Source organism: Peromyscus leucopus, chromosome 3 (genome assembly GCF_004664715.2).
Source record: "Peromyscus leucopus breed LL Stock chromosome 3, UCI_PerLeu_2.1, whole genome shotgun sequence".
Classification (NCBI taxonomy): domain Eukaryota; kingdom Metazoa; phylum Chordata; class Mammalia; order Rodentia; family Cricetidae; genus Peromyscus; species Peromyscus leucopus.
Window position 1 is genome coordinate 46,413,842 of NC_051065.1, and position 16,354 is coordinate 46,430,195.

The 16,354-nt window shown below is 40.8% G+C and overlaps 1 gene segment (V, D, J or C); it reads right to left on the reverse strand.

Annotated features, from left to right (window-relative positions):
- Positions 1-15,694: 15,694 nt before the first annotated feature.
- On the reverse strand, positions 15,695-16,354 carry LOC114687299. The segment is given in 2 exon segments: positions 15,695-16,083; positions 16,189-16,354. Coding segments are annotated over 2 exon segments (438 nt in total).

Consider the following 16,354-nt stretch of genomic DNA (forward strand, 5'->3'; position numbering starts at 1 on the left):
AAATATTGGGGAAAGGAATATCAGGTAGTTAGCTATCCAATGTGAACCCAAGAAAGCTGCTTTGATATATGTACAGGTCAAGTAATGTTCACCTTTCACAAATTCTGTAAACACTAAACAGACCATAGATTTATGCAACCACAAGTGTCTGAGAAAGGTCTGTCACTTCTTAGAGCCTCAGCACATTCACTGGCAGCATCTCGACCCATCCTGACTCCTTCCTGAGTAGGGACAGGAATGTTTTTGTACATAATGCTGATGATCAGGCAGGCTGTGCTCTGCTGATGGCCCAGAGGAACAGTGCAGAGTCCTTTGGCTCCAAGGAGCTCAGATTTCTTTCAAACAATAGTCACCAAAGTGCTGTGCTGCACATCCAATAAGAACATTTCCCTTTCTCTCTCTTCTCTATTGCAATACTGAACTGGGGTTCCTGGCCCAGGGTCTTCTGGTAGCAGAACACAAAGAGGAATCCAGAGAGAGGGGAACACTTCATTGTTGCTAGCTGCCCTTTGTCTTTGATAAGATGTTTTGGGGTTTGCATGATTCTGGAATCCACTGGGTCTAAGAGTCAGGAGATAGAGTTTGCTGGGGCCCTCATTATCTGTCTTGTGTTTAAGGCAGGAACAATACAGGGCAAAACCTTCCAGGTTGTTTCCATGACTCACCTGCTCCCAGGAGACAAAGGCCACACTGCAGAGCAGCTTTTGACCATGTAGGATGAAAAACCTTGAGTATCACCTTGTTCAGGGTGGGGCCTCCTGGGGGAAGTATTTGGAGGTTTGAAGGTATCATCTCCTGATAGGCACAAATGCCATGCTCTGACATTACTCTCCCTGCAAGACATCCTGGTGCAGTGCAGCCTATGGTAAGACAGATTCAACTCTGAGAGGTAGGACTCCCAAACAGAGGTCAGGTTCAGCTACATGTCCCCATATCCATACCATACCATATATCCTTCCATATTAACTTTCCCTGCTAGTTCCTGGGCCTGGCCTGACCCTAGTTTCCTACCCTTGCCTTCCTTCACCACTCATGAAAGGACAGGGAACTCACTTTTTAGTGGCACTCTAGGGCCCTGACTCTCTTACCATTCCTTGGATTGACAAGTCTCTGACTGTCTGGGTCCTGCATCTGAGCAAACAGCCAAGGGTCCTTTTACAGCTGCTTTCATGGGCCCCATAGGGCTCCCTGCCACACTGTGGTGTCACAGCGCACCCAAGTGGGAGGCACACATCAGTTCCTGGAGTCCCACCTCCTAAGGCAGTATATTCATGCCTGACCAGCTGAACTAGGAACAGCAACCTCAAGCCCTCATCCTGTCTCTAACACACTCATTGTTCTGCTTTCCCAGCTTGCCCAACTTAAGGTTGATCTTCAAATCCATCATCATCCAGTGGATACCCCAGAAAAAAATGTGTGAACCAAGATTGTGATTCAAAATAAAATCAATGTTGCCCCTTTGTAATAAGCCAAATGAAGAGTGAAGCGAGGATAACACAGACAATAAAAACAAGAAGGCTGGCGAGCTCCAGGATATGCACCTAGAGTCATGCTATTCTACAGTTACTCTTCATTAATCAGACCTAGACTTTTTCACTTTTCACATGTAAATCGTCACCAAAATTTAGATAGCACACTTCCTAAGGGGGTTATTAGAATTTGTATATTCATCTGCAAACTTACAAATTCACAGACTATGCCGAATGCAGTGATTACAGCAGATTTAGTAGGGTCTGAATTTACTCGGAGGAGCTTTCAGAAGTGAACCAGGGCTTCCCAGGAAACACAAACACACCAGAGAGGAACTGTGCCCAGGTGGGTGAGTCTCTACAAGAAAGCACTCACACACACAAACTCTCACTCACAGACACAATGCCTTCTAATTGGCGAGAAGTAAGATTTTTATTACTCAGCACAGCTAAGACTGCTTTCAGCTTTATGTAAATTTCTGAGAAACTTTGATGATGTTTCCAGCTGCATCAACTCCCTAAAGATGAGATGATGAAAAAATTTGGTGGTGGTGACAGTTTTCCTTGCTAAGGGGCAATGCTGCTGTCTGAGTATTGCTATAACATCATTGTCTGTGTTTTCAAAAGCATGCTGGCAAACTTCCCCTTTTGTTCATACAGTCAGGGGATTTCATGATGCCAGTCAACAATTCTGACTGTGAAGTCACAGTGCCTCAGAGTATTGCAAAAGATGCCCCCTAGCACCTGCTCATTCAATTGTAGATAAGGCAGTTGCTTGCTGGAGGGCAATAGCGCCTGAAAACAGGCCAGGGCTCCATGGAAGCAGGTCTTAACATTTTTGTTTCATGAACATCACAGTTGATCGCATACACTGCATTATTTTGAAAGTGAAGGCAAGAAAGCAAGACTGACACTGGGGAAGAGCAAGACAGCTGGAAGCCAAGCCTTGCCACTACACAGCATATGGCTAGTCTGGGAAGCACACAGTACTTCCTGGCCTAGGAAAGGGTAAGGCAGCCACAGATGCATGGTAAGACGCTCTAGGAGAAGCTGTGTAGACACAGAATCTGCCGATGTGTTTCAGGACATTAACCCAGGGAAGCAGAATTCATGTTTTGGTAGTTGAAGAATCTGTCCATTTGGGACCAGGTGTGATATGACCTCCACTGGATTTTGCAAATGATTGATTCATCTGGGACAGAAGTCAGCAAGGGGGAAGCCATAATAAGTGTCAGGGTTCTCACATCTGCCAACAAGTCACCAGAGATGTCCCCAAGTGGGATTGTCTGCCACAACTTGCCCGTTAGAATGCCACTTGGTACCTTGAGAGGACAGATGGGGCTGCTCTAGGCTGAGCTGCTGTGGGCCATACACCCTTGCACAGTTCCTCTGCTTCTCCTGGAAGGCAGTTGTTCCTCTCTTTATCTCTATGCAGTGTATGTATGCTGCTCCAACAGCACACTCTTCATTCTCCTTTGCAAGCTCAAAGAGAACCTCTAATTTCATAGCTGAATTTCACAGCTCACTGCTGTAAAACACCTGCAAATGTATAATTTGTTATTGGACTTTCTAGTGGGTTAAAGTTTCAGACAGCACTGTTTTTAGTCCTCCATGATGCTGGCAGCCAGCTATGAACTCTTCACCAGAAATACTGGGAGCTCATTGGTGGCACCTGATCTTGTCAGTTGTGCAGTTTTCCTGGCTGGACATAGGACACATGTGCATGTGCACAAAATAAACAAACGACAAATAAATAAATACCAGCCCCACAATATTTGAGATGTACTTCCTTTTTTTTTTTTTTTTGGTTTTTCGAGACAGGGTTTCTCTGTGTAGCTTTGTGCCTTTCCTGGAGCTCACTTGGTAGCCAGCTGGCCTGAATCACAGAGATCACCTGGCTCTGCTCCAATGCTGGACTAAAGCGTGCCCACACCGGCTGAGATGTACCTTCCTTAATCTCACTTTTGACATTGGAAGAGAAAAAGTCATAGAGAATGAAAACTTTCCTTTGAGATTTCCGTGAAAAGCATGGCAAAGGCCTGGGTAATCTAGGAGGAAAATGATGTAGAATGAGTTACCAGATTCATCCAGTCATTCGCTGCAGACAGCCTTTGTTCTCAGATGGCCCTGGCCAGGTCTCTCATGGCAGAGACCTTCTTCACTCCCCTTTATCATTGACCAACTTACCCTGAAATAAGCCAACGTGGATGCTCCACGCTCCTGTGGCATTTGCTGCTTTTTCTTCTATTCTCTCTATTCATCGAACTCTTTTGGCTTCAGCCAGTTAACAACAATCCAATTCTCATTTTCCCATATACAAGTAGACATGTGGACAATACAGGTGATTAAATTCCTTTGACTTGTTCTTTGATGCTAAAGTTGGAGATGAACTATTCCTATACCCTATGCCCAGTAAGCAAGGAAGGAGAGAGTCCTGCCTGGATTAAGGCGGGATTAAAGGTTCAACAGGCACACTTAAGAAAGTGTTGTCTGAGCACTGGCCTTACAGATGCTGCTTGTGACTTAAATCACCTTTAGTGTTAAGGTCTTTAAATATATCTGCTTACCTGTCATTAAGTTTTGAATAGAGCATTATATAAAGAAATATAGATATTCTTACCCAACCTATTTTTTATTTTCTGGGTATAAATGCACACAATCTCAAAAGATATCACTGAGAAGTATTTGCTGAGCCAGGTGCATCAGACATGAGCTGTTATTTATGGATAAACCAATTACTCTGAAATAATGACCCACACACTGACAAGATGCTACCCATGGGAGGAAAATTCTCCCTTAATTCTTCATGGTTATAAACCAGATAAAGTCTTGCTTAACAAATTTTAAAATTCTGAGCATACAAAACTCACTAAAACCTTTCATAATAGAAGCTGATGTATCTGATGGAGATTTGGGTGGTATAAAAATGAAAGTTTCTACTCAAAATCATAAAAAACACAAGCTATCAGTATAAAGCATATTGCAAAAAAAGAGAAATGTTTCTTTGCTCTAAAAGGAGTACCTACTGATGTTTTGTTTCAATTAGATCAAACTTCTAAATGATCAGTCAAGCTTGGAAATGCATTAGCACCCATTTAAAAAATAACATTATATTTCAGAAGGAAGGAAGCCCAGATAATAACATAAAAAATGTCTGAAATATAAATGCCTGACTCATTCTAAAACTGCAAAGTAGCATCATCTTCCAGCTGTTTTCCTCCAGTGAAGCTAATGAGGCAAAAAGGAAATACAAAAACCAGAGATGAACCTCAAGCTGTGAGACTCTTCTAGGAGGACAGAACATATTTGGGAACTATCATATGAGTAAGAAGAAAGGTGAGTCTAAGCCTGTAGTGTGAAAACAGCAGGAAAATTGTGTCAGCTCTGTTTTGTCAGACTTGCATTGAAATAATTTAACTGAATTTTCAACTCAGGAATCAACTGTAGGTGAGAACACAGCAAGAAGGTATCATGTATGAACCAGATGTTAAGTCCTCTCTGAACACTGGATCTGTTCCTCCTTGCTCAAAGACTTTCAGCCTTAGAACATGGAGAAATTCATGTCTGTTGTTTTGCTTGGCTGTGGTATTTTGTTATCATATCCCAAATGAAATAAGCAATAACCAGCTGATCAGTTTATATCTCTAGTATGCAAATTACTCAAATAGATGAACCAAGGATGTTTAAACAAGTTTGGTAAACATACCATCTACAAATATGCAAGGATATAAAGGAGTCCAGCCCATGGGACCATGTGCACTTAATTTATTAAAGGTCATAGCAATAGCACATCAAATGTATTTGACATTCACATGACCAGGTATTTTGATGTAGAAGAAAATGTTATCAGTGTGTAAGGTTCAAAAAAACTGAGAAGATATTTTTCCTAATAGGAACTATAAAATTGGATCCTATCTTTAAATTTTCCTTTTAATTTGTTTAGGATATTTTGAGATGTTTGGCTAGTTTATAATCTAGATAATACCTATAGATTCCCCTGATCTCAAGATCTATGTAAAATCTCCCTACAGCCCATCAATGTAAAAAACTATGAAATCTCAGCTGAGGGCTTCTGCTCATTGCCATAGGCAACTCTCCTGCTTGTCCAGCCCTGTCACATTACCTGGCCAGAGAGCTGGCTTCCTTGTCTCTCTCAACAAAACCATTCACTAGGGTACTGACAGGTGCAGGAGAGCAAGAACAAAAGACTGGGCACACTGCGAAGGGTCCATAAATGACAGAAAGTGGTTTCCCACCCTTTGCTTCCTTTCTTTCTTCTTTTACATTCCCTCTCAAGAATCCCCAGGAACTCCAGATGATCCCACCCACCATGGACGGAACAGCATCCTCAAATTTATCTTCTACACCCAACACTCATAATATTCTCATCAATAACATTTCACTCTGGAAAAATGTTGTCAGATACCACCTTCATATCTTACTAATCTATATATTCAAAGTTATAGTTAACCAATTGTGTGGCTATTTCCTCTGAGTAGACTCTCTCCTGAAGAGGGGGGAGGGAGACTCAGATGACTCAGAAAACTTTTGAAATTTATAAAGCACAGAAGATTCTGAAAGTTTAAGGATTCACAAGGCCCTGTCCCAGTTTAAGAAGTTAGTGATTATCAGAGAGAAGAGACCCTTAGGGGGAGTTGTCTCCAAGGTGACAGGGGGCCTCAGAAATATAGCTTTCATGTGTGGTCACTCACTCTACAGTGAGCTTTTGAGTGATGCATTTTGAGTTACCATGCTCCTGTAAACTTCTTACATATGCCTCTGTAAATAGCCCTAATAAACTTTTTGATATATCAAATGAGACTTGAGTGAAACATGTCATTGGTCTGCTATCTCTGCCATACCCTGGTTAATAGACAATTGTTCAAATCTCTTCATGAAAATTTTTACACCAATCTCTTCTGGAATGGATTTCTTCTTTACTGATTTGGACTGTCTTTCTAAATGATTGCTTAAACTATTCTTTAACTTTCATAATGATAGTTTCATATAAATTACATAGTGTTATAAAATACAATAATTAAATATTCTTTACTTTATTGTGATAAAAATACACATAAAATTCACCATTGTAACTATTTTCCTTGATGTTAGTTTTAAGCACTTTAAATATATAGTTCAGAAGCATTTAAACATCCACATTGGTGTGCATCTATCATAACTATCCATCCTCCCCCCTTCTTCATCTTCCCAAAGTGAAACTGTATTCATCGAATGCAAACTACTCATTCTCTCCACTCCCATTCTCAGGATGTTTCCATTCTATTTGGAATCATACAGTCAAGCAATGTTTGTCTTTTTTCCCTGACTCCTTTCATGTAACACAATGTCTTCAAGATTCATGCATGCTATTGTCTGTATAAAAAGTTTATTTTTCTAAGGGTGGATAATATTCTAGTATATATAAGAGTGTGTGCTTCCATACATGCATGTGGGAATGTGTGTGTGTGTGTGTGTGTGTGTGTGTGTGTGTGTGTGTGTGTTTGCAATGATTTATCCATGCATCCATGGACAGACATTGTTTCCACCTTTTGGCTGCTCTGGTGTAGAGCACTGTTGTACTTGTATCTCTTCTAGTCTCACTCTCACTCTTTTGCACACATATATTCAGAAGTTGAGTTGATGGACTACAGAATAATTCTATGCATAAGGTTTGAAGAAACTTCCATGTTCTTTTCCAGAATGAGTAGTCAAACTCTTTTAATCTCCTACTAGCAACACACACACACAAACCTGATTTCTCTACATCTGTGCCAACACTCATTGTCTAGTTCCTTGTTCTAAATAGCCATCCTGAGAAGTATAATGTCTGAATTTTTAAAATTTAATTTAATTGATTAATTAATTAATTAGGTTTTTCAAGACAGGGTTTCTCTGTGTAACAACCCTAGCTGTCCTGGAACTCACTTTGTAGCCCAGGATGGCCTCGAACTCACAGAGATCCACTTGCCTCTGCCTCCTGAGTACTGGGATTAAAGGCATGCACCACCACCACCCAGCTACAATTTTTTTATTTTATTTTTTGTAAGTCTTCTCTCATACAATACATCCTGACCACATTTTCCCTTCCCTTCCCTTCTCCCAGTTCCCCCTTCCCACAAAACCCCACCTCTCCCCCAGCTTCAATGCCCCTTTGTTTCTGTTTCAGAACGTGAATATATGGTGGGATTATCTTCCCTTTTGCTGTTATTTTGTTGCTTCCAAATATTGAGTCAGGCAAAACATCGCTCTCCACAGTTACAGGAAGTTATTTCAATTGTAAAATCCTATGATTGAAAACTATTCTACTCAAAGCTCAGATAATCTATTTCTATAATTTACCTAAAATTAAAAAAAAAAAAGCAAGGTTCAAATTTTATCTGCACTAGTGACTGCGGTGGAGGATCAGGTGGTTTAGAGTGTGTTTTGAAGACAGGTTCACTGTGAACTTAGCATCCTCAACCCTGATGCCTCGCAGCCCACTGGAGACCAGCTCCCTGTCAGGTAAAAGTGCTGTGACTCAACTTGGACAAGAATCTCCTGTAAAATGAACTTGTGTTTTCCATGACTACAAGGACTTACATAGAGTCATTAAGTATGATGTCTCATGGGTGGAACAAAAATGGCAGGTGAAATGAAATTATCAAATAAACTGTTATTTATAAGACCTGAATTGGCTGGGAAAACATTCTTTTTCCTTAAACTTCTGAAGTGCAAGTCATTCTCTTGGAGATCTGTTTATCTTATAAACCTGAAAAATAAATGGTTTATTTGTCTTACTGCCTTCAAACCAGAGTATCAATTAGAGGCTCTACTCTGAAGTATATTAACTAAGACTCTGAAGACTTAGTTATTGATTTCTGTAACTTGACTCATTGAGTGCTTGAGTCATGATTCCCAAGCATCTTTTAAATTGCTCATTATCCAGTCAGTTGTTGAAAATATTTTTCAAATGAAGGAACCAATTATATAGAGCAAGCAATGGCAGTTTTCAGTGGGTCTTGTGTAGCGTGGAGTAGGACTAATTTCATTTTCTGCATTTGAATTTGTGTGTGTCCATGGCGTACCCAGGGGAAGATATTCATCTGGAAATTCAATAAGAAGGTTTAGAGCTTCGATAAATCCAAATGGGAAATAAACAATCGAAAAAAACACTGAAACTCAATACCAGAAGCCTGAGGCTGGAAGCAGTGGATGAAATGCCATTCCAATTCAATTGTAGAAATGAAATGATAAAATGAATTCAATCAGAATCCTCAGTAGACACTCACCTTTACAAATGACTAGAACTAGAGAAAAGAGAGATTTATGGAAGACAGGATCCACAAGTCAAGAATAAACTTTCTGTTCCCCATGTTTACCTGCCATGTAAGCAGCATTTCTAACTACAGAATCCTAGTGCTCTGATACAATTGGGCAGAGCTCATCTAGGAACACTTGGGATACTTTGATCTTTATGTAGAAGTAAGGTCTACCTTATGCAAATAATACTAATAACATTGGTTTATTTGTGGGCCATGCTTACACAATTATATCTTCATATTATGTTTCTTTATTTTAAAATTCCTAACAGTACAACAATAAATCTAACAGGAAAATATACCCAGAATACCTTTGAAAATCAATATTTTTAAATTTTATTTTAATCTTATATTCTCAGTTACATGTATATTGTATGATGAACATATTTCATAAGTGTTACCAAAACTGTGGTATGCATATAGATAATCTACTGATAAAATTAAATGAGTAGATAAACTCACTATACTTATAATTTCAAGAAGAACAATTATTGGTCTGTAGTGAAGGGGACTTAACAGGATCCCTTGTCATCAGTAGTTAGTTCTAGAATCACTTGGTGATTGCATTGGTCATCTAGGAGAGCTAATGGGCTTTACCTGAAGGAAAATAAACTTCTCATATACTTGTGAAATGAGGCAGCTTTGCAACTTGATGTAAAGCACATATTGTGCATTAAGTTAGGTAGACTACTAAATTAGAGTCTGCCAAGTAAAGGGAGGCTCCTATTTGAGTTAAGGTGGGCTCGCAAGTTAGGCTGTACCCCTTGCTCAGACATGGAGATGCTCCTGTCTATACACATTCTACTCTAAGTAGGTGTTAAATATCCACCACTCAGTGTCTATAAATACATATGGCATCTTGGTGATGAATTATTTTCTTGGCAGGCTTTCTATGATTCTTTTGAGACTCTATTCCTCATACTAGGTTGCCTTGCCCATGCTTAATACAAGGGGAGGAGCTCAGTTCTACTTCAACTTGATATGCCATGCTTAGTTGATACTCATAGGAGGCCTGCCTCTTTCTGAACAGAAACAGAAGGAGAGTGGGTGTGGGGGGCATGTGGAGGAGAGGTGGGAGGGGGGAATGAGAGAAGAGGAGGGAGGGAAACTGTGGTCAAGATGTAAAATAAATTAATTACTTTTAAAAAGAGTAATTATAAAAATTTAAAAAAAGAATCCCTTGGGTAAATACTTAGTGGTATGAGCAGTAGTATGGTAGGTCTATTCCTAGTTTCATTGTTTGTTTTTTGTTTTTCTGTTTGTTTGTTTGACTTATTTGTTTGTTTGTTTGTTTTTAAAATCTTCATACTTATTTCCATATAGGCTGGATGAATGTATATATATATATTTTTTTTTTTTTGGTTTTTCGAGACAGGGTTTCTCTGTGTAGCTTTGCGCCTTTCCTGGAACTCACTTGGTAGCCCAGGCTGGCCTCGAACTCGCAGAGATCCGCCTGGCTCTGCCTCCCGAGTGCTGGGATTAAAGGCGTGCGCCACCACCGCCCGGCAAATGTATATTTTTAATAGAAATTTTTATATATAGAAGATACTCATATCACAATATATAGCAAAAATTCTGCAAGGCTTATTTTTCCCAACTGCTTTGATGATTACACAAAATCCTAGAGGCCAAGCCTTTGCTTCTGGCTCTAATCAAGTATGAGTGGCTTGGTGGAGATATTGACTACTCTATTTATTCACCAAGTAAGAAGTCAACTCCATTTTTCCAAAAGTCCCAAAATTGTTATCTTGCTTCTGTCTATAAGTTATTGAATTTATCTTAACACGAGTGCTTGTCTTTTCCCATGCTAGTCTAAGAGTTCTGTAAAGGTACTATCATAAAAAGAAATATAATATATAAAGATACAACTGCACTAGGCACCATAGTTATAAAAAAAGATTTATAAGACAAATGTAAAGGCAAAAAGTAGTAAAATATATCTAATATATACCCACTTTCTCTATGTGTGGATGTGTTTGGGCAAATAAGCACCATACAAAGCCTGCCAAGAAAAAAGTTCATCACCAAGATGCTCTATGTATGTATAGACACTGAGTGGCAAACATTTAACACCTACTTATAGTAGAATGTGTATAGACAGGAGCATCTCCATGTCTGAGCGAGGGGTACAGCCTAACTTGGGAGCCCACCTTAACTCAAGTAGGAGCCTCCCTTCACTTGGCAGACTCTGATTTAGGAGTCTACCTAACTTAGTGGACTACATGGGCTTTTCATCAAGTTTACCGCATTTCATAGCATATGAGCAGTATATTTTCCTTCAGGTAAAGCCCATCAGCTCTCCTAGATGGCTATTGCAATCATCAAGTGATTCTAGAATGAACTACTGGTGACAAGGGGTCCTGTTAATTCCCCTTCACTGAAGATCAGTAATTATTCCTCTTGAGATCATATGTATAGTGAGTTTATCTATCTACTCATTTAAATTCATCAGCAGATTATCTATATGCATCCCACAGTCTCGGTAATGCTTATGAAATAACTAAATAACTTTCTTTCTTTTCTCATTTTCTTGAGAGGTTTTCTGGGTTTGGAAGAGGTTTTAGTTTATAACTTTATTCCCCTAACACAACCCAGGCTAGAAATATAACACCATTCTCTAATGCTGAGAAAGAAGAAATTATCAAAACTGCATGTAGGTGGCTGGTTTCCAGCTGTCAAAAGGCCTTTCTCTTGAAGAGAAGCTTTATAATACAAAAAGCAATCAGTTCTTTCTAGCACACTCTTTGCTTATTTGTCTTATATTCTAGCATGGTCAATAGAAGAGGCATGTCCTGAACACCCTCCGGTCCTGTAAGGTGTAATATTTTTGGAGCAAAGATACCCCTTAAGAAGGTGCTACTATACCCTTGACAAAATTATACAGAATGCCTGCCATTTGTGGAACACTGAGCATCTACTTAGCATTTTAAATAAATGATGTCATTCTGTAACGTGTTTTACATTAGTATATCAGTCCCATAAATAAGTGATTATTATGTAAATAACATAAATAAGTCATTTACATTAATGCTCTGAGGTAGAGGCTATCATCTATATGCCAATGTTAGTAAACATCAGGTTAATTTTAGTCAGTGCCTGAGGCTCAATGTGAGGAGAGGCCATCATGGTAACAGATAATGGGATGGGTCATAGAAATGAGGTGACATTTTAATCAGAACCCAAAGGAAAGAAAGGAGGGTAGGGAATATGGGGGATGAAGAAGAGACTCTGTTAAGATAAAACTAGAGTTTTGTTCCCCTACTGAGGAAAGCAGTAATTGTTCTCATCAAAGGGCAGAGACAAAGAAGACTTGAAGTCAGCAGCAGATGAAGACAGAAGAGTTCTGGGATGGGAGTTCCCAGCTTGATGGAGCAGACCTGCTCATCTGCATGGTGGCCATGGTGTTATATTTCTAGCCTGGGTTTTTTTTTTTTTTTTTTTTTTGGTGTCTGCACACTGAGTTATCTTTGCAGTGTGGTATAGCACCTTTGCAGTCACCAGCATAATGGCCTGTGGATGGCTAGTTAAGGATGGCAGGTATGATACAGGGGGAGAAAGAAGCAAAAACAGAACTTTGCTTGAAAGCTCCTTCACTTTCCTTTGTTCCTGACTCACACCAATCTGTTCAGTGAGCACAAAGTCTGTCAATGGAGAGAAGTAGTGAGTCTCGAAACGGAGGTCTTTTAAGGAAAGAACTTCTCTTGTGTGCTGCAGAGAAGCTTTTACTATATGGCTAGACCAAGACAAGTCCAGAGCCTCTTTCTACTGTGAATCTGAAAGAAACCCAAAGCTTTAGGCCTGGGATGCATGTATATTAAATGTTACAAGGCATGTACATTGCTCAAGAGAAATCGTTAGCAGCATCTCTCTCATTCCAAATAGACTCCACTTTAGATGATAAATTATATACTCAGTCTGAAAATATGAAAGCACATATTGCCTCCAAACTTTGCTTCTATCCTAGTAACCCAGAAACCCATTCTAGAGAGATTGGTAACTTCCTAGCATGAAGTTGCCTGAACTGGGTCAGACTGCAATATATACATGAATATATATGACCCTGTGAATGGTTCTTGTGTCAACTCTCAACCATGGCCCCTGTGAAATATAAACCATCCATTCTGTTCCTGAGTTGTTGTGTGACACTATTCCTAAGGGCATGCAAACAAACATCTATTACCTACCTCAGATAAGTAACCAATGGCAGATCACAGAATGGAGACCACCAAAATTCAACTTGGTGAAGCAATGAGTTTTACTGGGGTGACTTACATGAGTATGGGTGAGGGGTGACTAGTGTGAGTATGGATGAGGGGTTACTTATGTGAGTACAGGTGAGAGGTTCCTTGCAGGAACAGAAGTGATTCAAAGACAGCTGCATCACTAACCCCCACCTCAGCTCACAAAACCTGGAAACCAGGAGCTCACTGCACAGCTTGCAGGCCACTCAACAGGCATGGGCAGCCATGGTTCAAATAGCCTCCGTGTCCCAAGAGCAGACTCCTGCTTCTGCTGTCAGCTGCCGATCCAAACCAACCTTCCTTATTAACCTTCAGACTCTGGTCCTTAGATCTACTCCCTTTCTGGAAAATTCTCAGATGACTATTTTTAGCATGCTCATGAAAATCCTTCATGTCCCCTCTAGAAAACCAGTCTCCACTCACAGATGAAAAGTCCTGTCCTGCTGAATAAGAAGAAACTCAACCTGAGACCCAAAGTGGGTGCAGAGATTCCTCTGTGGGTGCTGGCAGTCACTACTCTGGCTGCTTTCGCCCCACTGCTGTATTCATAGTCACATCCTATGGTGCCTGTGAACATTTCCCAAGCATGACTCCACACACCCCCATTTCTATCTACTTCCAGGCAATTGGAGTTACTTTCTTACTTCCATTTGGAAGCACCTTCACCTTTGACCACCTGTCTCCACCTCCTTAAGCACGAAGAACATTAAGTTTTTTTTCAGAGACAGGAAGCCTCTCTGTAGGGCTGTGGCTAAGCTGCTGGCACAGAAACACAGTGGAGCCTCCTGGATTAACAGGCTCAATCTTCAGAGTGGAGAACAATCCACCAGGCATTTATGCTGAGTGTCGGCTGTTGCTGGAGAGCTTCTCTCCAGGTTCCACCAAGCCCCGCAGTCCCACAATCCACGTATAAAATAATCACTCAGACGCTTATATTACTTATAAACTATATGGCCGTGGCAGGCTTCTTGCTAACTGTTCTTATATCTTAAATCAACCCATTTCTATAAATCTATACCTTGCCACGTGGCTCGTGGCTTACCGGTGTCTTTACATGTTGCTTGCCCTGGTGGTGGCTGCAGTGTCTCCCCCCCCCCTTCTTCCTGTTTCCCCAATTCTCCCCTCTCCTTGTCCCGCCTGTACTTCCTGTCTGGTCAATGGCCATCAGTGTTTTATTTATATAGAGCGATATCCACAGCAATTGTCCCTTGAAAAATTCACCCTTTTCTAAACAAGTCATTGCACAGAATGAAACCACAAACTCCCCACTCCTTTTTCTGGTGCCTGTTGGTACCAAGAGATGGCAAAATGACCAGGAATTGTGCCACATCTATAAATGACATTCTGTCCCATTTCTGTAACTTCATGATTAGGAGTTTGTGTGACTCCAGGTTCCATGTGTCCCGTGGAGGAGACAGAAGGCAAAAAAGGAAATGAAGAGAAATTTAAGAATTGCTCCGATTTAAATGCAGATGAGAATTTCCCAAGTAATTTCTAGACTTGCATTCACAGTACCAAAGTTTACCCAGTGAAGGATGGTAGGGTCACATAGGACCAGAGGATTCACAGCTGGGGCTTTGGTTGCTAACAGACCATAAAGGAAATCCACAATGTCACTGTCTGTGCTACACTCCATCTCCAGGGTGCCATCAAGAGAACAGAAACCAGAGTGCCCATCATGGGTATGAGATGCCCCAAGGTAGCCCCATGGATATTCTAAAGGCTGCAGTGTGCATTAAATCATGTGCCGACAGGCACCTCTTATTTACGGTTTCAGACAGTGAGACCAAGGTCAGAATTTGAAAAGAATCGTAGGCTCTCCTCTTTTTTCTGATGGCCAGTGAAAAGCTGCATGCCAGAGGCTCTGAGCATGGTGGTTTTCGATGTGGTGAAACTAAAGAAACAGACAGGGGTTGGCAAGAGTTGGCTTCCAGCTGAATGAGTGGGAACACACCAGTGCAGTTTCTATGTGCAGGATTCAGAGAAAGTTTCTGTGCAGACAAAGCATTTTGATCAGAGCTAATGTTTAAGACTAGCTAAAGATGGAGAAAAAGAAATCAGAAATGCTGGTATAGACAATATCAGAAATAAAGAACCACTAAAGACTATGTGTGTGGGGTGGAGGTGGGGGTGTGTGTGGGTGTGTATGTATGTGTGTGTGTGTATGTATGTATGTATGTATGTATGTATGTATGTATGTATGTATGTATTTCAAACACATTTCCCAAAAGCTATGGTCTTCTCCTGTGCTGTCATCTGGCTCCAGACCTGGCATCCTTCCTTAGATTCTCAGCCTCTGATTCCTCACGACTTAGTGCTTCCTGGATCCAGTGGCAAGAGTACTGGCGAAGAGGCTTTGAAGCGGCAGGACCGAAAGCATACGGAACAGGACGCCTCTCTCAGAAAGATGTCTCACTTTCTAGCCCTGGACTGAATCTAAGTATGTGTTGAGGTGTTTTGTAAGCTATTAGTTGAAATGATTCACTTTCTAGCAGGTTTATTTTCTCTCACAATTACAAAATCATTTAAAAATTGAAACCCACAAGTATTTATCTTCTCATCAGTTGGCAGGAAAGCCACGCGCAGCAGAGGAAGCACCACCCCTAAACATGGCCATGAAATCTAGAGGTGCTACATGGGTTGAGTTGGAAGCTAGTATTATGGTTTGCAACATCTGCCTTGAGTCCTACAGGAAATGTTCAATGGAGCCCTCAGGTGTCCCACAGCTTCCTGGAGTTGTAGGTTTGTGTACAGAAAGCTGATGGATCTGCAGGGCTGTGTCTTTGCTGCTAGCACAGAAATACAGAGCTGAGTCTTCTGGCTCCAGGGCAGACAGGTGAAGGAATAACTTGGAGGTGTCTGGACATTCAGGTAAGAAACGGCTGGGCACAGTCTCATTTTGAATCAGTTGTTTAAGATTGTAGAAGAACATGAGCTCTGGCGGCTTCTCAGCATTCTGTTTATACCAGTACATGGCATTATTTCCCATATATTGTTCACATTTCAAAGATTTATTATTTGCTCTTCCCATGACCAGATATGTAGGTGTCTGAGAAATTTTAGTGTTCATGAGCACTGTGGGAAGAAAAGGGCAAAAATTTAGACAGAGTTCAGGGGAAAAGGTGATGGCTTCAGCTAAAAGAAATTTGGAGCTAGGAGCCAATAGGATCCAAGACTCACCTGCCTCTAGGAGACATAGGAAAATATAGAAGAGCAGCCAGCATCTCATGGTGGAATCAGGTCCCAGATGGGCATTGTGTAGCAAGATACCCTGGATGACAGCTGGGTCTATCTCTCCTGGCACTGATTGGTGCTTTTGCCTGTGATGTCACTATCCTTTTTAGTT